Below are 22810 nucleotides of genomic sequence, written 5' to 3'. Positions count from 1 at the left end.
TGTTAAGGAATTTATGCCGCACACTGACGCCTATCGTTGCTGGAATCACATTATAACAAATGCAAAATTAAAATTAAAACGCCTCAACATAACTGCTAAAAACGAGGCATCAAAGTATGTGGATGACATATTTTTCCTCCTAAATCAAGAAGAGGAGAAGTCTTACTATAAAGAGCTATCTGTCATAAATGCTGATCCAGAACGATGGGACCCGGTAATAATGTTTTTAAAGTCTATTCATTCAAGATTAATATTTCAAACATTTAAATTAGGGTTTTAAAAAATACTTCATGGATCATATCAATTCAAAAGTCGATCGGGCAGGTCGGTGGATAATTAAAAAACATAACTTATCCTCCGTGACGACAAACATTTCAGAGTCCTTGTTTCTGCGAAATCGCAATAATTTGTTTTACATCTGGCAACTACGCATACGTCTTCCCTGCCTGTCATTCTTTCCCTTTCAGTTAATGTCGCCTGCTATTTTGGCTCATGTCGTGACAGTCAGTCTTTGATTTATTAAGCTCTGTCTAGAGTCTCTTTGATCGTGAAATACGATTTTATTGTGTGTGTTTCATCTTTCATCAAGGTACGCCCTTTGTACAATTGTGTCCCGTCCATGAATCTAATTCCATATTTGTATATTTAGCCTGAACAGATTTCAGCCTGTGTTCTTTCCTTTCTTTGAGGCTATTTGACGTGATAACGTCTATGTACACGTGGTAATTATTCTTGAGCTTGATGTATTGTTACTTAAGTCTACATTTTCATATCTCTTTCCCAGGTCCCAGATACTTGTATCACATATACTGTTCATGTGTGTGTCACCCGATAAGCTTTCTTGCTTATAAGGTAACTTTCTCTATCATGTCCTTCATGTATCGATTATAATTCTTCCTGTCTATCTCAGGTACCTCACACGTATACTCTGTACACATCAACACCTGACCCTGTACATATTCCATCGCTCTCATTTTATTCACCACTCATCGACTTTAATACATTGGATGTTAGAGAGAGAGAGAACGAGCATCCATCAATCACTGGTTCCAACATTTAGAGGGAACAGTCCTTTAATTGCCTGATGAAGAGATTCATGGACTGGACAGATCGTCCAATCGATGTCTTGTGTGTAGCATTTTATCGTCTTGCTAAAACGTTTGTAATGGAATTTATCCGAAGTCGATACAGAAAAGGTAACTACACCATTCGCTCGAGTGTTTCTCACCTTTACAACATTCGAGATAATCCACCGGATCCTGCAATGCTAGAGAAAGTGGAAAAAGAACGTGAAATTTTCGATCGTCTTCGTCGGGTGAGAGAAGAACAGAAAAAGGTAATCTTGTTATTTGTTGTTGAAAAAAAACTTGATAAGGAGGTCCATCATACTTATTCACGCTTTTTGGTTTACAGTCCACTGCGGAAGTTCAAATAAAAGAAGAAGGAATTGAAAAAGAAGTTATCGAAGACCACGAGTTTACCACCTGGGAGCGCGCTCAACATGTTGTTTCTAACGACCTAATCAAACTGGACGTCAAAACGCACGTTTTTATCGTTGTTGGCTCAGCTGAAAATCGGCTTGTAACCCTTTGCCCCAAAATAACTTGCACCTGTCCGGCTACAACTGTGTGCTACCATGTCTTGGCAGCCCATTTAGCTATAGGGGACTGTCAGCCATCGGTGACTAAGAAGCCTAAAAATTCCACAAGATACAGAAAACGAGCAAAGAAGACCGCAGACAAAAGGAGTGGCAATAAAGCCCCGAGAAAACTAGACATCGACAGGCCACCAGTTACTTCTCCGTCAACTCCTTTACCGACGAAAAGAAAGAAGTCAGCAAAATCTTCGTCGAATACAGCTCCCGACATTTGTACATCGCCAAAGAAAAGAAAGGTTAGTTAGACTAAAAGATCTTATGTAGAATTTGAACATCAATCTTAGTGACATTTATATTAATTCTAGGTGTCTGTCGTGACGCGGAACGGTACACATATTCCCGAATCATCAACTGACTTCTCAGATGTTACTTTGCCTTCCGAGACAGATTCCGATGACGACCCAGTTTTAGAAAACTCCTCGTCTCCATTCCATGATCATCGGGGTAGGAGTGATGTCATAAAAAGGGTATCAACTGAATAACAAAAAAATGTATTTGTGGCCAGGTGGTAACAAATGCAATGCTCGAGGAAATATTGCAAATGGAAGAGACCGTTACCTTAACCGTCGATCGCATCATACCAATCGACGCAATTCACATCAATGATATTTCAACGGAATCTATTACCGGTACTGCGGTTGCAATTATACATAGGGAGAACGATTTGGAAGGCGATGCTAGTACTGATGCTTCCGACTCTATTCCGGTAATTAAGTATTAAGTAACTACGAGACCATAAATAAATTCTCTTTTGATTTCTTACAGAATGCAGAAGTTCAGTTTCTGGCCGCTTCTCTTGCTACGTCGGAAATAGATTATCGCCAGACTTGGCAATTAGCGGCGGAAGAAATCACTGAAATAAAACGTTCTACAAAACTTACAACGCGCCACATCAACTCTGCACTGGCACTTGTGCGTAAGAATTTTCCGGAAATCGGTGGATTATTCAATGTTCATCACGCAACGTCCACTGGAACTTACCCTGTGCCGAAAGAAAAACGTTGGATACAAATAATTCATACCGGAAAATGCCATTGGGTCCTAGCTGTTTCCGGTTTCCCAGTGTGCAGAAACCATAATGTAGCCGTGTATGACAGCTTGGGATTTGAAAGGAGTTCCGAAGAGGAAACGGTGAAAGCAATTTCCAGCTTGTTGGGTTATACAGATTACAGCTTGTTTGCCCCAAGTTGTCAAAAACAAGCTGACAAAAGCAATTGTGGTGTGTTTGCACTTGCATTCGCCGTTGAAGTTGCTCTAGGAGCAGACCCTTCAACCATTATCTTCGTAAAAGAATCTCAAATGAAGGATCACTTAAAGGGATGTTTACGAGACTTAGAATTAAAACCTTTTCCAAAAACATCGACATCCAAAGTACAACCAACCAGACAAAAAGTATGGAAAATAACCAGTTAAAATTAAAACATCGACATCCAAAGTACAACCAACCAGACAAAAAGTATGGAAAATAACCAGTTAAAATTAAGTTCATTGTTGCTATGTTGTTGGTTTTTTGTAACCGGTTAAGCCCTTTAACTTTACTTTATTGTGTAAATCCATTATTTTCCTTTCCTGTTTTTTTTCTTTCATGAAAAATTTTTCATTTTGTTTTGACTTCATTTTAACGACACGATACAATACAAGATACAACAAAATACAATACAGTGATTGAATTTCAATATAAAATATGGGGGTAATCTGCATGAATCCTTTTCGATTCATGCGGCGAATTCATGCAGATTATTATCATGCAGTCATGCAGAGTTGTCATGCACATTACTAATACCCTGAAATAGGGGATTTTTCCCATTTGAACAAGTCGAATGGCGTCAAAATTTGTTCTGTGACGGATCGTCGTTTGTGACTTCTAGCCTGGAAAGTTTTTTCATCGAGCCTCCGATTCCTTTGGCAGAATTTTTACCATGATCGCTGGCCAAAAAACCATTTTGCAGATTGGCTTTTAAAGTCCGCGGTAGGTTGGCGAAATTTTAACGATTTTTTGTAGCGAGCGGCACCGTCATAACTGAAAAACAGGAACTTTCAGATCAGACGAGAAAAATCTTGAATCTTGGGAACCAACATTTGAATGAAGGCATGCACAGACTGTGCGTCATAATTTAAATAGTCACTTATGAAACAAACACTTTTTTGGCAAAGAGTATCGGCAGAATACACAACCATATTGTGAAGCATTGCCTGTTAACAACTCCAATGGTGTGGCTGGACTTCATCTTGAATCATCAGTGAATAATTTTCAACAAAATCAATCAAAATTAAATATTTGTCCTCTTTCAGATTTTCCTTCGGGTAGTTAAAAAAAAATTACTTGCTTGTATGAGATGAAATTATGTCTACAAACTTACTGCTGTTTTGATGAAAGTTTTTCCATAATAACATCCGCAGTATCAATGGTTTTGATTCATAACAGTCTGGTTGCCCTCTGAAATACATTCGGAAAAAGTTACTTCATGCCAAGTGAGTTGTGATCGTAAAAATTCGGAGAAGTCACTTGAATCAGGGCAGTTTCTACGGCGATGATTGGGATTACCTTGATAATACATGCAGTTTTCGTCATCGAAAGAGCAGACGATCATTGAAAAGTTGTCCATGTACTTGAAAAAAGGGTTCAAGCGGCAAACATGAGCTTCGGATTTAGATGATCAATGGAGACTCACAGGTTCCAAGTTTTTATAACTTGAGAAGTAACATATTAGATTGGCCAATTTTAATTGCAGGATGTTCTTCTTTTAGATGAATTTGCAGCTCTTTAATGCTTTCCATAATTTACATTTCGGACTTCAAGACACGTTTACTTTCCCTATCTTTCATGATGACGTCTTTCATTCCGGGTCTTGTCTTGCTGTTTTCTTTGTAAATTGTGTGGTAGTGGACAGGTGTCACTTAGCTTTTTTTTAAAAGTTCGGATTTTAGTTTGGGTAAAATACTAACTTCTTTCCGAAGACGAATCGCTTCCCTCCTCAAGAATTCTGAACATTACATCTCCTTCACTATTTTCTGGTGGTTCCAGAATTTTAGGAGCAAAGTTAGTAACTGTTTTTGCTGTATGGAACTCTGTGAACCCTAAAAGGAAGATTTGATTTCAGGTATTAGCTGTGTCACGTCATGAATTTTTACAGTATGTTTTGCTGCTTGATTTACTATTGCGTTTACGAAAAGATGGGATTGGTAAGAAAATCTACATTTGCGAAATGTTGAGATGTCTAGGGCAGAGGCCCAGACATTTATGGAAGCTAGTGTACCTTATCTGATTTGTTCTGTTGTATTGTTCGTTCTATTGATTTTTTCCGACATAATGCTCGGGGCCTGAAGGGCCTGAATAAGTCAATATAAGTATTTGCTATGTAGGTGACTAAAATTGCAGAGTTCGTAATCTACCCATTCAGCTAAATTCTTGAATCCTCCTTCTTATTAACTGATGTACATGCCACATTGAATGGTAGTGTCCTCTCTGCTTCTTTCTTTTCTTTTGGGGAGTAAACTTTCGTTTCACTTTTCAAAATACTGCTTTTGTGCATGGTGCATGAACTCACTGTACTTGGTTGCTGTCAGTCGGCAATAGCCCGATTAGTCTTTAGTCCTCCTGAGTTTTTTAGATATTGTATTTTACGGAAAATTACTGAATTGTAGGCGAGTTCTTACAAACACAAATTCTTCTCATAGGTAAAAACCATTAACCTTTTTTCGGATCAATCTGATGTGCATTAAGTAATTCTGTGGGTCATGAAGTAAAATTTTTTTATTCTGGAACGTGGCATTAAACTTGTTGAATTTTTCTAGTAGGTATACTAGAAATTCGGATTCTTCAAAGGTAGCATCTTGATGCTGTTAGGCTGTTCATTTCTAGTGAAGTAAAAAAAAACATAAGCGGGTGGTTTTATTATTCAACACTCGCACCGCACACGGCTGTAACGTAAGCCAACAAGTTAATCCCAGTTTAGTATAATATGTTTTACCCCCGGTAGCAAAACAATGTTGCCCCAATATTGTCCCAATGTTGGCAATTTGGTGAAAATTAATGGAAAGGCAAGGCGAAGCCAATGTTGTAGCAATACTGAATCCTCACGCAGCCTGAGCCCGATCCAACATGGAAATCCAGTGTTGGTTTGGGAGCGGGAAAACGACATTGAGGGAGTATTGGGCGAGCCATAATGTAGTAATACCAAATCTGCACGCGGCCCGAGCCCGATCCAAGATGGATATCTAGTTTTGGTTTTGGAGCGGAAAAACGACCTTGGGCGAGCCATAATGGTAATACATTGGCGGTAGCCTTATAGGCCGTGACTTCACCTCATTTGAAAATAGGTTTTCAAATATTGGCTAAATATTTGTTTTGTATGGTTGGACGAGTATTTGAAATGCCACTCTTGATACTGTGGACATGTTTTATTACTGTGTTTCAGTTTTTATTCCAAAACCGATTGTCATATTGTCTTTGACCCTCGGATCGTTTATTGCCACAATAACGGTTTCGCTTTGTCATATAATAATAAGGAGCGTTTTAATTAGAATTCTAACCAAGTTTATTTCGACAATTAGCATAAGAAACAAGAAATGAAACATCAAATTATGAAATTATAGGTCTTTTTACATTTCCGGGTGTGTTTGAAAGATGCCATCGCAAGTTTTCTAATGGCTGCGGTTTGACGACGTTTCTGACGGCCACCGTCCTCCTGCGCCATTCTGGTGAGTAAAAGATCGACGGAAATCAATATGTCTTGTCAATGTCAATGTCAATCAATTGTCGGGAGGAGGAACTATCCAAACCTTCGGATAAAATTGGAGCCTTCGGATAACATCTTTAAATCAAGAAATTAAAGTTAAATTCAAAATTAATTACCGAATTGCGAAAATAACAGCCTACCTGTCACGACATTAAACAGCTCTGTTTCTTTCAATACAAACTTGAAATTTTGTTTATTTTGCGCTTTATATTTCAGTCAAAGTTTTTTGTTATGATTGCCCTCATTACTAGAGGAAAAGTTTACGCAACCGTGTCTCCTCCCAAGAGCGACAGAGACGTTACCTAACAAGTTTAAAATATAGTTTAGTGTAGCTTCGAAAGATTTTACACTTGGTTATAATTACCGGTTGTTCTCTGGCAGCCGGTTGACTTTCTAAAAGTTCTTCCAATTCCACCATGTCCTCGACATTATCAAGCGGGAGCTTGATGTTGATGTTTGCGGGCACAGTCTTTCCTTGACCACCGTTTCTCTCTATGGCCACCAACATAGGTTGAAATTCTCTTGATTCCTCAAAACAATCTTAACATCTTCAGCAATGCCCAACACCGCTTTAAAAAGTTGCCTTTCCGTTTATATTTGGCCATCTGGGAGTCATAAGAGAAATATGGGATGAGATATATGAGATGAGAAATATGGGATGAGAAATATGGTATGAAAACGATGATGGCTTCCTTTGGTCAAACAAAATAAAGACTTTACCTTTTCTTCACCAAAGGCATTGGAAATGTCTACTGCAATAAATTGGTCGCCATTTCTCATGTAAAGGGCTACTTGATTCCCTTCTACCGTAGGAGCCCGTTCAATTGACCTCAGCAGCGTCGCCAACAGATTCGTTTTCTTTTTGGCCAGACACGGAATCTTCTTCGTCAATCCACTGCTTTCTCCTCAGCATGAGTCTTAGGTTGTGAATGAGTTGTTGGAGATGGTATGTTGTTGTTATTTGTCGTTGATTTTTGTATTTTTGAAGAGGCAGTTGGCAACAAAAAATTATTTTACTTTGGTGGGCTTCCTCGTCTTTTTAGTGGTGGAGGAACCATCATAGCTTCTCCATCTCTCAAGTCTACTGCTTTATTCTTCGATCTCGATTTTGCCATACCGGCACTAATCCCAGTCAAACAACCTAATGAATAGCACAGTTAATAAAGAAAAGTTATTAAATTTAGTAACGGGTGGTTACCTATTAGGGGTATTAGGGGTGGGTATTAGGGGAGCTTCAATCTTCTTAAGTTGCACGAGACTTTTCTGTTTAAGTGGTTTGCTAACTAGAGCATCTGAGTTGTACCCTTCTGAATTGGACCCAGCCCTCGTGCCAAACCTACCGGAAACGTCTTCCAACACCTCCATTTCATCTGGAACGACATTGTCTTCTTTTTCATTCATCCTAAACAATGGTCAAATCCTAAATAAACACAAATTAATCAAGTGGTACACAAACTCATACTTCTAAACACTTCACAAACTCAGCAATTGAGAAACACAAATTCTGGAATCATATAATGAAGCGTGACAATCACGCGCGAAGACGAATTCTATTAGACAGAAATATAATGTCAGTGCCATCCTAATATCGATGCCAAATTAAAAGACAAAATTTTTACATTTGCAAATCATATTCTCGAAAGTTATTGGCTATTTAGTATTGGAATTCTTCATTTTAAAAATTAACATTTGCCAAGCAGTTTTTTGTTTTTTTTTATTTAAAGAACCTTCTGGCTAATTCCAATCGATTACTAGTTCTTCGAAATCTGAAACTGAAATGTAAACAACATGAATCCTTAGTTGAAACAAAAATGGCTCATCACCCTGTTGGAATAGTTTTACGTCGTGTGGGATATTCCACAATTCCAACCATGAAAGAACTTTCAGTGATAGGCTTGGATGATAATGGAGTGTATTGCTCCTTCGTTTACGGTGGTTCGTCAAGGCTATGTAAAATATTGTTTCGAAGGCCCCTTGAATGTTTGTAATTTAAATGTGGATGAGATAGGTATGCTAATTAATAATCACAAGGCTTGAAATGCCAATTATATTACGTAATTTAATTTAGTATTCATAGGTAGCAGGAAAGTAACTGTTAATCCAGACATATCCATGAGACCACCTGTAGTAGAGGGTCTGAATCGCAGAGTTGAAATCAGCTTAAACGGAATATGGCCTCAAGATAAATCTGGATTTGCTACCACTTATCCCCAATACCACCACAACAAATCCATTCTTCTTAGGTTTTAAAGAAAACTTGCCAGAGATTTAAACATTTTTTATGGCAACATTCATTAATTATGAACCTATACAAAAGGAACAGTGGTTTAAGCATAGCCTACTCTATATAGGAAGCCGAAAGGAAGGATATCTCTCGCGTGTTGGAAAAGTGAAGCCTACTTTGCTCACCTTTCCTCCGATTTCGCATCTTCCAAGTGGACCCAGGGGGGCCATCTGGTGAGCGAAATAATGACACGCCCTCCGAAATTTCGAATGTTATGGTTTGGGGGAATTACCCTGTAATTTATGAACGCACCATTAATATGTTGCCGTGAGGGATTTCATGACAATGTTACATGGAACGGTGGACATTATTGTTTAGTGAATGGCCCTTCGTAGCCATTTAACAATCATATCGATAGAAACGTAAACAAATCCGTGTTTTCAAATATCGCCACTAGACGATAAATTGGCTCCCGTGGGTCCACTTAGGGCGGAGCCAAATAAGAGGAAGGGAACCCAAATTGGCTTCCAATAATAGACCAAACCTTTCGGCTTCCTATATAGAGTAGGCTATGGTTTAAGTTAACAATTTCTTCCAATATGAATTGGATTTTGATGGCTGTTTGTATGTGGATACCCTTTGAATAAATTGGAGGTGTCAATTACTCTACAAATAATCAAATTTGTAATAAGACAGTGAACTGCTAAAAACTCGCGAATTAAAATGTCTATATTTCAGCAACTGGCAAAATTCAAAATGTCCTATCTACAATAACTTTGGATTTCCAAGAAAGATTTGGGTTCAGAATTCAGGAAAAATTCTGAAAATAAAGTTTATATTACGATAATGTGTTGATAGCAAAGGATTTATAACATTTTACCTAGGAATAGTGGTGGATTATTGGTACGATGTAACATCCATTATCTGTGGGCATCACAAAGCATTTTGCATGAAAATTCAATTCGTCGGTGGACCATACATGGGAGTTTACTACAAGACCTCTTGATTTGTAAATATTAATTGACCTTGACCACATCGGTTTACTATAGAAACTCTTGAGTCTTGGAAATCCTTGTCCACTGATTTGTGATTCAGTAATTTCATTAATTTTGATTACTAAACCATCGTTGGTTAGGTAAAAGGAATCAGAGCGTGTCCCAGCCTTAACACTTTTAAGTAATGGGGTCTTTCCTGTGCTGTTAAATATAGATGGTGAAACTCGGTTTTCAAACGTTGAAATATAATTAAATTCCGAAATTTTTCTAACCATCTACGCCAATGGTTTACTGGGAGACCTTATCAGCTTTTTCAATTTCACAAGATTGTTTTCAAAAGGGAATGCCGAGAAGCGATCCAATGGGCCATGAACGTCACACTCGTCACTTAAGTGAATCAAAGAATGGACATTGTATATCAAGTGATGGATACCATAGATTTTCCCGAACTGGTAAACGAAGTATATCAAACATTTTTTTGCTAAACTTGAATATTTTTGGCAAAGCAACGGTGAGGCCAATATTCTTATAGCAAAATGAAGATATAAAAGATGTTCAAACTTTTCAGGTGATAGGTTTCCTTTTAACACAGCTGGCCCCGAATAAAGAAGAAAAGATTGTAATTGGACAGCTTTCCACTTTTTAATTTGATCAATTTTTGTACATATCCGATGAAATTCCTTTGGATACGTTTTTCTTATCTGACGAAGTTTATTCTTGTCTATATTATATCTTTCTAGATCTTTCTCTGGTTCCGAGTTTATGTTTAAGTTTTTTTGTACTATATTTCCCAGTATAAATCATTACAAGTCTTTTAAACACGCCAAGGAGTACGAGGTGCATATAATCAAGTGGGAAGGATGAAATCATGTCGATATCTAATTGCTCAAGTGGGCTTTCTCCTATGTGATGATTTTTTCTGTGTTTGCTTAAGAAAGGAATCGTCAGTACGAAGAACAACATTTTCGAGAAGAGGGAAAATTCTACATCTGTGTTCCTCGATGTGAACGACTTTTTTAGTACAGCGCTCAAATGCACCGTACCCGCATTGTCTCTTTATGGACTTAACAAACTGCCGAGCAGGATCATTGCAAATAATCGCACTTAGTTCAATAGTGTACTGCACCCCGTCAAATGAAAGTCCTTCAGATAAGAGCTCGAGCATTTCGGTCAGAAACGGTTTAAGAAAGTGCTTTGCAAATTTGGGTTTTCCATGTCCAGCAAAAATGCTAACGACGAACGGCTCACCATCTTCTCTACTCATCACTCTGCATAAAATAGGCTACATCTCGACAGATTGCTTGAAGATGGGGATTCCTTCAATATTGATTTGGAGCACGATAACCCTGCTAAGTGGGTTTATAATTCCGGTTTTTAATTTGCGGATGGTAACTTCACGAAGAGAAAAGTGATGAAAGTACTTTTGCCTCACTTTATTCGTTGGGATCATCATGTCCCAAATCACTAAGAAGTTTGGCGACTTCACACTTAGAGCGCTTAGAGATACACTCTTTTTCGAGTACAAGAGTGCCAAACGTTGAACAGTCTGGTCTTTCGTAAGAGTGGGGAAGGATCGAAAGACACTTTCTACGTGACTTGAATTTGCAACAGGCGGTACTAGCTCATTACCCACACTATCTTCGCCAGTCAGGCAAGCTTTTGGGAGAATTTGTGCCTCAATTGAAGAAGATTTGTGAATTGCATCGTTATAGCATTCGTCATGGCAGGCGTTATCAACCGTGTATTCTATGACAGCAGGGATTTGTTGACTGGGTGGTGTAGTCTTGTGTGTTTCCATTTGACGAACTGACGGGAAAGCGTCAATCATAGATCTGTGACAGAAAGAAAATGTTGACTGATTCGAAACATGAATGATAATTAAGGGTTTGCATATAAAATGCTATTTCTCTTCTAGCTTCAGCTTTAACCCTTTAAGTAGGGAATAAATGTACCTAGGTATCACAGGGACCCTAGAACTACTTTGAGCACTGTTTGATGTTGCTCGAACAAAGTCTTGTAGAGCCCGATTAATTCTGTGTCTCTTCTTTCATCTTGACAGAGTTTATACATGATCAAGAATAAATCCCACAACAGAAGACGATAATACTTTTCACAATGTGACAAGCTAAGTAAGATATGACTAGAGAGTCGGCTTTACAAGCAATGACATTCGAAATGAGGGGAATAAATGACAGATTCAAAATTGGGCCGATGACGTCCCATTCTTGGAAATTAGTTGTAACATAAGTTCATAAATAACTTCAGAAACGGCGTGGTTACAATATTGGCTGAATCACGCGTTCAAATTAAAGAATGTTTTTTTAGTAATGGGAAAATAATTCAAAAACGGTGTCTAAATAATGTTGGATAAAACCTGAGATGAAGCTTTTCGAAATTATGGGGGAAAAAGTCAAAAACGGTATTGGCTCTGCATTGGCTTAACCCCGGGATTGAATTATAGAATGTGAGCATAAAAATGTGGAAAAAATCATGAACGGTATTGCGTAAGATTGGTTGAACCCCGTGAGGGAATTTTAGGAAAAAATGGGAAAAATTCAAATATGGTGTTGGTGTAAGGTTGAGTAAACCTCAGGATTCCATTTTTAGAAATGATGGGGAAAAATTAGAAAAACAGTGTTGGTGCAATGTTGGCTAAACCACGGGATTCCATTTTTAGAAATAATGGAAAACAATTATAAAAACAGTGTTGGTGCAATTTTGGCTAAACCATGGAATTATGTGTTTAGAAATAATGTAAAACAATTATAAAACAGAGTTGGTGCAATGTTGGCTAAACTCTAGGATTTTATTGTTCGAAATAATGGATAAAAAATTCAGAAATGGTGCTGGTACAATATTGGCTAAGTATCGAAATGCAATTTTTGGAAATAACGGAAAATAAATCCAAAACCGGTGTTGCTACAATGTTGGCTAAAATCTGGGATACAATTATTTGAAATAATGTGAAAAAAGTCTTAAAAGATATTGGTACGACATTGGTTCTACCAAAAAATTCCATTGTTGAAATTCCGATGTCGTGACGATAATAAAAAGATATCGCATTGAAAACATTAGAATGCCAATTCAAAATCAACATTGGTACAATATACGTACAATATGACATGCTACCCTAGACCGTTTCAGAGAAATCTTTAAACTAAGCCAATTCATTTTTGTTCTTGTTGCTGGAAGTCAAAAAGAATAGTAATTGTGCAAGAAATTCTTTAGTTAGTGTTGCCTGCATTGCAAACACCTTTGATTATAAGTGGAAGTTATGACAAGAGCGTTACACGATTCAGCAGAAAAATTGACTAAATGGAATCTTTGACTTTTCAAATTCAGTTGGTAATTCCGCGAAGAGTCTTTCAGCTGTTGTGTCTTGGCAGCGTTTAATTTTAAGCATTTCTGAATTTAGTTTTCCATCTCAAAAAGACAAGGGTATCACTTCCATCTTATTTTTAATTTGTATATGTATCTGCAACAAATAAAATTGACGATAAGCCTATTAAAATGTGTGTTAATGCATTTAAAAAAATAACAACCCCTAATCTGCTCGATTATGGCCGAATCAAAAGAACTTCTCACTAAACGTCAGTAACAGTTGTTTCTATTGGAAGAACTCCACCTTTCAACTCGCTTGAATAAAGTGTTTCATGCCTAAGTTAAGATTCGATAAGTATTGTCGCACTTTCCGATGAGAATCGCACTTCATTATTTTTATACTTAAAGATATACTGTATGTATATTTTCCGCGCTTGACGTATCCGGAATCCAGTCAAGTATTTATCACAGCTTAAACTTTCGTTTAGAATTTAACCCCAGGTCTGTTACAGATCTGTTTTTATTATATTTCCCATCATTTGGGTAACAGCTAAAACTCAGTCTGTTACAGGGATGTGTGCCACCTAGGCGTGAAGTAGCGTGGAAAATTTTTTCGGCCTTATATTTATTAGAACCAATTCTTTGTTTATGAAGGACCCTTTAAACACGGTAAGAATATTTTGCAAAGTTCACCTGGCAACCAGAAACAACACGGTCTGTTGTTTTCAGCTTCCTGTAACCTAGATAAGAGGTTTTGATTGCCGAGTTTGATCCTGGGCCCCCTCGAACCGGTAGTATCCGGCTTTATCGTCGTGAGTCTGGCTTTGTGGAGGAAGTGCTGAAGAAACTGGCTGATGGATTTTGGAAAGAGGGAGGATTGGATTTGATTAGTCGGAGTGATTAGTTTTGGGATAATTAATCAAAATCAGTATTCCAAACATAGGATACCCGATTTTTCACGACGACCTCACTGTCTTTCGTACTATACGGGGATACAAAGAAAATGGACGTTTAATTTTACCCTTTTTTTCCTTTTCTAATTTTTAAATCGTTTGATTCTTTGTTGTTGATGGTTTTGGTTGCGTTTTCAATGGTTTTTTATGCCTTCATTATAGGAGAAGGTCGTTTCTAAGACCTGTTCTGAAGAGAGCCTAACAGAGTACTGTTCTTCTACAGAGGACTGTTCTTAGTGAGAATGGAATCAAAACTCCCACTGTACAACAAAGCCACAATCCTTGTGCCCTTAAACCCCCTAAACGACTCGGGAGGATACACCTCTTCCCCGGGAGCTACCAGCATCGTTGTGTTGTAATAGTCTGTTTTGAGAAGAATGAATCAAATGTGGACTAGTGAAGTCGTTGGAAGTATTTTATGTAGAAGACTATTCACCCCCTGAAGAGGAAGAGGAGGGTCCCCGGTGAGGTTCTATCTCTTTCTGAGTTGTTCGGAGTATTACGTCTCAAAGTAATATTCAGGGCAAGATATGGTTGATAGTTCAAGATTGGTGATTCTAAATAACTCTTTCTTTGAGATAATTGTAAGGAGTGGGAGGTGGACGGTTGGAAAGGACGATTTTGACGTGTCTATTAGATTAGTTTTGTCATGCTTTTTCATTAGGTATCCATCTCCATGTGCCTTGCATTTCCTACATTACATCTACGCACTGTAGTGAGACCTTGTACCCGGAACAGGTGATTTCATGGACTGAAAAACCACTGTTCCTTTACCGGTTGTGTGCCATTTAAACAAGGGACATCTCTGCATGGGCCACCTGGATACGTGAGTGTGATTTAATAACCCAAAAGTGTGGTACCTTCCATATTGATGTTCTCATCAAGTGCACAACAACCTCATGCCTTCTAGCAACAACAACGTTACTAGAGATTCATGGTCGTTTTCCTTTACTTGATAATTACATTTAACCTTTGTTTACTCTCGTGTTTTCAACTGCCAGATTGGAAGGCTTCAAGCAAGGATGGCTGCCAACATAAAAAATTTATTTTCTGCTCTACCTCTGAAAACTATTGAAGTGCAAGAACATTTAGAAATGCTTCTGGATAAAAAATGGAGACCACTTCGTTCCTTTTATCTTCGTTTTGATCAGTTTCATGTTCGCAAAAGTTGCAAGTGTACATGAGAAACCTTCTTTCGTGTTGATAGCGTATGTGTGCCTGACTGAAGCATTTCATCATTTCGAGCACAAGTCTAAGAACAGACACTAAACTTACCTATGCGATTATTGGAGCGAGATTATAAGCGGTTGGCAAGTTCAAAACAGCGTTATAAAACTGGTCACAATATCCATTATTATTTGCCTATTTTTAACGCCCGAATAATTTGAACTCAAATTGTTCACTTTTTATTACAATCTTCATGTTCAATGTCTTAACAAATTGAAGGAAAACACTAAAACTATTAATCCGATCCGTTGAGGCAATTTTTATAACTTAAATTTATTATTTTATTAAATTTCAGGTAAAAAGAACATTTTTCTTTTAATAATTAGAATGGACTATTAAATTATTTTCAAGAAAATATTATCAATAGAAACAAAAAATGGCTGTTTTTTCGTGTTTAGCCACTAAACCAATTCCGGCGAAGTATTCTTCCATTCAGACTCGCTAACTGGCGATGAAATGCAGAAAATATTTACTAACAAACAGGTAGAATTTTGTAATTGCAATTAAACGTTATTTATTGTGATTCTTGTACTTACGATGGACTAACGAATTGCAGCTGAAATATAGTGCAAGACGTGTGGATGGAAAATGTATTTGTTAATGATTAATTAAAACCTTATGAAACTAATAAATTATAAAATTCAAGCACAGAATGCATGCATTTGGATAAACGAAACGGAACGAGTAAGAGTTGATTTACTATCTGTCGACGCAAACGTTAATTCTATTCTTGGACATTCCCAGGGAAAGAAAAGATGGACCCTTCTGTTGTGTCTTTGTAGCATCAGATCGTGATTGTATTAATTGGCACAACGAGGATAAAACATTTAAGACTGCACACAGAGGGGAGACGGACACGAAGAGGGAACTTTTAAGCGCGAAGTCGCGAGCCCGAATGCCCACCTATCATCTCTCTCTCTAACCCGTCGCTGCCATGACCGTCGTGACATCTCCCGTACATGGTGAATGTCATCGATACACAACACCTTCAAGAAGCAAGCTCGTCAGTATTTATATGTAGTATTTTCAATGTTCTTAAGGAAATGTCAACGAGTTACTAATTTTAATTATCACAGAGGTAACTTTCTATTTTTTACCTTGTTTAATTGTTTGAATTAGACAAACCCTAATACGCCTGCTTCACCAACTGAACCTGAGACATTACTCCACAAACACACCACAGCGTTTAATAAACACTTGTGTCAACATAGCATACATAGCCAGCAGTTTGTTCTCCAAAGGATGCACCAGCTTGGCCAGGATTTTAGTAGAATTTACAAGAGGCATGACTACTGCAGGATTTGTGTTTCACACCTTCCATTTTTTAAAATTCTCCACCAACTTGTCTTGGTATGTTACTCTTCAGCAATTAATGTGAAGAATCCCGTTAACTCTGGGAAGTTCAGGATTTTGTCTCTTTTGATGTTCTTAAGGGCAGGGATAACCTTAATGCTAAATTATGATAACGATGGATAGGGAAGGGTTGTGATCTTCAATTCGTTGATTGTGACGTCTTGACTTGAGAAAGTTTGTTAATACCCCTCCCCCCTAAGGACAAGGCACCATAGGACTAATAGCCATCCACAGACAAATAGAAGAAACACGTACGTTTTGACTTTCAAGCAAAAATTTTAAAATAAATAAATAAATGAAAAAATAATAATTTGAAAAATGTAAAGCAAAAAGTATAAATGTAACATAAAGGTATTACTTTGCGTATGCGCTTACACAGACATACGTGCATCGTTCACAATTTTCAGGGTTGCCATATTTCCATTAGTTTTATGTTCAGAGTCAACCGAAATACAAAGGAAAAAGGGAGGGAAAAGTTTCGTTCTGTGTATGTTTGGCAGGGCATGCACTTTTCTTTTTGACATAACGCTTTAGATGTAAAGTTTTGTCGCGGGTTTTTCAAGTCTTTAAAAAATCACCCCTTCTACCCCTTTCATCAGAGTAATAGAATGAGGTGTAGCCACTAGCATGTTAACTGCCAATTGCTGGAATCAACCTGATTTCAATCAGTGTAGTCACGGCCATCCCTGGTATGAATGTCGAATTCGAGGATAGACAAGTCGTCTTTAAAATCGATGGCGCTGTTTAAAAGAATGGCCAGCAAGGCACAGGCAAAACACTGTACAGACTTAACATAAAAGCCATAACTGATGTAAAACAAGACATCGTATACGCTGCTAATCCAAAACTGTCGTCGGCTTCCCTTACCACTTGGCATCGTCACTGCGGACATGTCAACTATAAAAGACTATTAGTCATGGCGTCAGGCCACGCAGTGGAAGAAATAGTCATCACAAATCGTGACATCCCACCAGTCTGTGAAGGTTGTGTGTATGGAAAATTAAAACGCAACGAATTTCCCACGTCTAACCGAAAACCAGTTACCGAAGTGGGACAAATGATCGCGGCAAAACGTCGGTGGCCCCATGCAAGAACCATGTCTAAGCGGTAAACGATACTATGTCCTTTTTAAAGACAAGTGCAGCAGCTATCTAAAAGTCTACTTCATCAAGACCAAGTCTGAATCAGCTAGTAAATTTAAATTATTCATTCCCCTCTTTCAAAACGAAACAGGAAAAATAATTAAAACCTTTCTGACGGACGGCGGAGGGGAGTTTAAAGGAGGTGATTGGACCTGGTTGGACGAGTTGGGCATTCGACGTCTATACACAGTCCCATACTTCCCACAACAAAATGGCTGTGTGGAATGAGACAATTGGTCAGTTGTGGAGCTGGCACGTAGCGCAATGTATGGAATGAAACTTCCAGTATCACCTCAAGTCCTCATTCGTCTATGGGCTGAGGTAGTTGCCTACTCAGTCTACACCCTGAACCGGACTCTTTTGACACTCGATCAGTCACGCCATTCGAGAAACTTTACGGTATTTAGCCAAACATCTCACACCTTCGCCAATTTGGTTCCTCATGCTGTGTAAAAATTCCAGACGAAAAACGGCGCAAATGGGACCCTAAAGGAGAAAGGTCTTTTTTCTTGGCTACGATGACACCTCAACCGGAAACCGAGTACTGACAATCTAAGATTCGTAATCGTCGTGTTGGTCAAAAAAGAATCCCCAGACCCATCAGATCAACAGCACTCCTCGTCACTACCTGGCTTTCCGTACGCAATCCAACAACCAACGTTAAACGAAGCTACGAGTGAAAGCGACGCTACTAGAACTAGTACTGGAGGACAAAAGCTCTACAACAAGGAAAAGACGGACAATGACAGCACAGCTGACCATGATGGTCATGTCAACTATGTGGGGCTTGGACTTTAGGTTTTGGTTCTTAATTAAAAGTATTTCTTGCTCTAATTTTAATTTTAATTAGAAAGGAGTATGGAAATATTTTATTGTTACGTAACGTGTTTCCTACCCCGCCAATAGTTGCAATACCGTAACTGCCAGTGCAAGGACCCAACGCAAAATCATTTTGACACTGAAGCTGATGGATCCATTCATGTAAATTTTTTTATTGAGATCCTAATTATTTTCAATAATTTAAATTTTTTATTTCTTGATTTAGATCTGTATGCCAGTGTGTCCGTGATAACTTGAAATTGTCATTGATAAGCAAAACGTCCAAAGAAAAAGCCACGGCGTTGATGATTTTTAATCAGTGAGTATCATCCAAATCAATGTGATATCTTTTATTGTATGACGCAAAGAATTGTGTAGAGCTTGCTGATTGTTTGGTGAAGTGTGGGTTTTCTGCCACCTACTATCACGGTGGTCTAGAGGAAGAGACACGAAAAGTGTCAGGCGAAGACAAGGTTTGTTTGTGTAATTATTGTTATTCTTACTGTGAATTCATTTCCAATTTTTTTTATTGGGAATTTCTGCGAATAACTTTTTATTCAAAGATGTTTATTTCTATATATTATAAAAATTCTACGTGAAACTCTAGTTTTTTTTAATGTGTGCCACCGTTGCTTTCGGTTTGGGTATTAATGAGCCTGGTAAACGTGCTTTTAAATTCAATTTCACATTCGATGGTAATCCATTCTTTTTTAGATGTCCGATTTGTTTTCCACTTTTCAATGCCAAAATCGATGGAATCTTGCTATCAGGAATGCGAAAGAGGTGGCCGGGATGGACAATTGGGTAATTGCATATTATTTTATAAATATGCAGGTTACTATGTTCAACAGAAACTCATTTACTACCGTAAATAAAAAAAACTGCAATTGGATGCAATTGAAGAACCAAAATTTACACAACAGATCCCGATAGCAAAAAACTCGCTCATTTTCAGGCTATGTAGATATCAGCTCTTAAAGACATTGTTTTTTTGCGAAAACCAAACCGTTTGCCGCAATCTAAAAATTTCAAGTTTCCTTGATGAATTACCAACTAGCTACAGTCGTGATTCGCCAAGTTGCTGCGACATTTGCGGCTCCAACGTATGCATAACTATTTTTCGTTAGAACAAATTAAAATTCTAACTTTTTTTTAACTTTAATTTTAATTTAGGCAATATATGACGAAATTGATGTAATCGAATATGTTCGTGATATAAGAAATTCAATTCGATCTTCAGCTTCATCAGCTTCATCATTAAATACATCGTGAATGTCTTTCGCTCTGAAAACAAAGGAAGTTTTATTCCGGCGGTAATTGAATTTGTATATCTGCTAGACAAATTTAATTAGTTGTATTTTATTAATTTTTAGAAGATTAATGACCGTTCCATGTCTGGCAAAGACCAGGGGTGGATATCGGACAATGTTTATAGATTGATTCAACAAATTGTTCTGGACAATGTTCTTGAAGAAGAATTAGTCTGTGCGGAAGGACGCCAAGCATACGCCAAGATTCACCTTGAAAAATATTGGCCATTGCAAAAGGTTTTTTAATTGATTAATTAAAAATAATCTAGGTCTTTAAAAACCATTTTTTTCTGGTTTATTTCAGTATCCGTTTTTTATGTTACAAAAAGAACCAACAGTGCAGTCAAAAAGGTTTAAACCCAGATAGGAATTGTCGTTCCAATCATAATATATCATAATATTTTCGCTGCAAAGTTTGATTCTGAAATCAAAATATTCCCTTTACATTCCGCCTGTCCCTACCCACGACAGGGCCTTAGGATACGGCGGGGAGGAATCCTTTGTCTGCCATATCCTAAGGCCATGCCACGGGTAGGGACAGGCCATGCGATAAATTTTTGGGTGATCCAATATTTAAAAACGATGAATTTAAATACAGAAACCAAATATGTTTTGAAAATTAAAATCAGAAAGAAAGTTCTTTATCTTTCTGCAAAAAAAAATAAACCTCGTACGAGCAATCTAAGAATTCTTTAAAAAATCCCGCGCGAGACACCGTTAGGCCTTTCTCGCGGGGGTTAAAAAAACCACCACTTTTGGATCGGGGTGATCCAATAACTGTGGTGGGTACTGCATGTATGGGATCCACGGGGTTGAATAAATGGTGGCAACTTACCAAGGCTGTACTGGTCGATCCAGTCAAGTGACGGAATTATTCCCCCCCCCCCCCTGGAGGAAAGTTGACCGGATTCTAACGGCCGAGTGTTGTGGCGGGAGGGAAGACGGGTGGATAAACTGGACCGGGATGATGGTGACTGACGGATGAATGATGATCATCATCGTCTTCCAGATGCAATAGGTTTAGAGCTCGTTTGGCTTCTTCAGCTGCTGCTCGGGCCTCATCTGCTGTTGCTCGGGCTTCATCTGCTGCTGCTCGGACTTCCTCTGCTTTTCTCTGGGCAGCAGTGTATTTTACTCTTCTCCGTGCTGAAGCTAGCTCCTCCGCTGTACGGTGAGCGTTCGCTATGGGTCTTCAAGATCCACCTTCGATGCTGGATCGTTCAATCTATAATTTAGATAAGTTTGAACTCGATCAAATGTCTCACCGGAATTCTGAATGTAGCGGAGATTGATAGCTTCTTGTTTATCATTTTTGGTGCCGTCCTCTTCGTTACTCGTAATTTCAGTATGGATTTTGCTGGACTCGCGGTGCAGCTGTTGAAGTTGTTCGACCAATCCTTTTACGGCACCTCGTGAGCTTTGACTGGAAAAAATCCCGTCGATTTCATTCCGAGCATTTGTGATTTGTTTTCGGACTTGTGTTCTCCTTTTCTTCCACGACGTCATTTCTTCCTGGAATCGCTTGGCGTTCGTGGCCCCATTTTCCGGGCCGTCAAGAGTTTCATGGTGAAATAGAGATGTCGGAATGAAACGACTGATAAGGTTGTTAAGGCATCATCAGAAAGGCTGGAACAGACGAATCAATGGTGGATGTCAATATTGAACGAGCACAATTGATGAGGCAGCAGAGAGAACCATTCGAATGTTGGAACAGACGAATCATTTGGCGGAGGCCAATTTCATGAAAAACCGATGAGGGCTGCAGAGAACCAACAGGAAGGCTGGAAACGGAAGAAGCCTGGTGTAGACCAGGGTGCAACGATGTAACAAGTTGCGGCGGATAAATGCTGGAACAATCTGATAAGCTGCTCCGATTCGATGCATCGATTGCAGGCTGCCGGATTTTAACAGATCCACCGTTACTTCTTCGAATACACGCTACGGAAGGACTTCCCGGAGGAGTTGTTCTCGTTTTTTATACGGAAGCCGTTCCTGGCAAGCCTGGCAACGCTCAACCATAGAGACGATATCATAGTTTAAGCCGGTCCAGTATATCACCGTCTGACGATCTTGTCTTTTCATTCTGACGATCCCCCGATGGGCGGCGTGAAGTTTCGCGAAGATGTCACGACGGGAGTGTTGTGGTATGACGATGCGCTTTCCGAAAAGCACCAAACGGTGGTCCAGGGATAATTCATGCCAAATTACCCAATACTGTCGCACGGATGGGGCGGTCAGCTCACGACACGTATAAATCCAGATTCGACGGTGGCATTGAGGGCCCAGTATGGCGTGTCGGTTGCTGCTACCTCGCGTAGGCTTTCGATCACAGTATCCTTCCTTTCGGACGGAGTGTCAGGTGACGGGGCCAGTTTATCGCCGTAATTGGAGTGAGTGACACTGATGGTTGCTACACGCCTCAGCGTCATGTGCCGGGCGAAGGCATGAAAGTCATCATTGGCCACCTCATTCTCTGGTTCGGTGTCATTCGCCGGTTTGCGGGACAACGCATGTTCCTTCCCCTTCCTCCAGTCCAAGGACTTGTATGGCCCGCTCCTTTAAGCGTTGCAATTTTTGATTGTTTACCGCATCCAAAGTGTAACGATCCAAAATTGTTACCAGCGCTTGGGTTTCGATCATCAAGGTAAACGTCGGGAGACCCAGCAAATACAATTTGTATTTTCGCATGGCCCATTCCACTGCCATGAGCTCCAGCTCCACTATCGCGTACCTGGATTCTGCGTCGGTGCACCACCGCGAATTAGCGCCGACGAGCTTCCACATGTCGTTGTGAATCTGGAGGAGGGCGTAACCCTTCCCGTTTTTTCGAGAAGCGTCCACCTATAGCGCTGCGTAGAGGGTCGGGTGGAAATGAGCCAGCACTGGAGGCACCATCGACGCCGCTTTAACCGCACTGAAAGCACATTGTTGGTCCGGTTTCCACACATAAGGATTTCGGGAGCTGAGCAACGGCCACCACTTCTGAGAAAAATACCGCCATTATCTCTACGAGCCCCATAAGTTTCCGTTATGTTGGCCGGTCGGGGGAAATCTGAGATGGCCTTAAGTT

At 39.1% G+C, this 22810-nt stretch overlaps 2 protein-coding genes and 2 long non-coding RNA genes across 4 annotated transcripts; 3 read left to right on the top strand and 1 right to left on the bottom strand.

Annotated features, from left to right (window-relative positions):
* Positions 1 to 389: 389 nt before the first annotated feature.
* Positions 390 to 1063, top strand: LOC124348588. Its single transcript, XR_006920055.1, has 4 exons — positions 390 to 589; positions 650 to 722; positions 785 to 852; positions 911 to 1063. It is a non-coding gene; the product is annotated as an uncharacterized LOC124348588 (long non-coding RNA).
* Positions 1064 to 1369: 306 nt separating this feature from the next.
* On the top strand, positions 1370 to 3070 carry LOC124348720. The gene is made up of 3 exons (XM_046798994.1): positions 1370 to 1893; positions 1963 to 2363; positions 2423 to 3070. Exons 2-3 carry the CDS (start codon positions 2178 to 2180, stop codon positions 3068 to 3070), a joined length of 834 nt encoding a protein of 277 aa, XP_046654950.1. The 5' UTR covers positions 1370 to 1893; positions 1963 to 2177.
* A 12609-nt stretch (positions 3071 to 15679) lies between these two features.
* Positions 15680 to 16790, bottom strand: LOC124348537. The gene is made up of 2 exons (XR_006920008.1): positions 16103 to 16790; positions 15680 to 15878 (listed from the first exon to the last, which is right to left on the bottom strand). It is a non-coding gene; the product is annotated as an uncharacterized LOC124348537 (long non-coding RNA).
* Positions 16791 to 18843: 2053 nt separating this feature from the next.
* LOC124348591 lies at positions 18844 to 19813 on the top strand. The gene is made up of 4 exons (XM_046798808.1): positions 18844 to 18903; positions 19145 to 19297; positions 19354 to 19533; positions 19604 to 19813. Exons 2-4 carry the CDS (start codon positions 19145 to 19147, stop codon positions 19700 to 19702), a joined length of 432 nt encoding a protein of 143 aa, XP_046654764.1. The 5' UTR covers positions 18844 to 18903; the 3' UTR covers positions 19703 to 19813.
* The last annotated feature ends 2997 nt before the right edge of the window (positions 19814 to 22810 follow it).

This window comes from Daphnia pulicaria, chromosome 7, assembly GCF_021234035.1.
Source record: "Daphnia pulicaria isolate SC F1-1A chromosome 7, SC_F0-13Bv2, whole genome shotgun sequence".
Taxonomy (NCBI): domain Eukaryota; kingdom Metazoa; phylum Arthropoda; class Branchiopoda; order Diplostraca; family Daphniidae; genus Daphnia; species Daphnia pulicaria.
The sequence above is the reverse complement of the archived record's forward strand: the minus strand, read 5'-3'. Positions and strand labels throughout refer to the sequence as shown.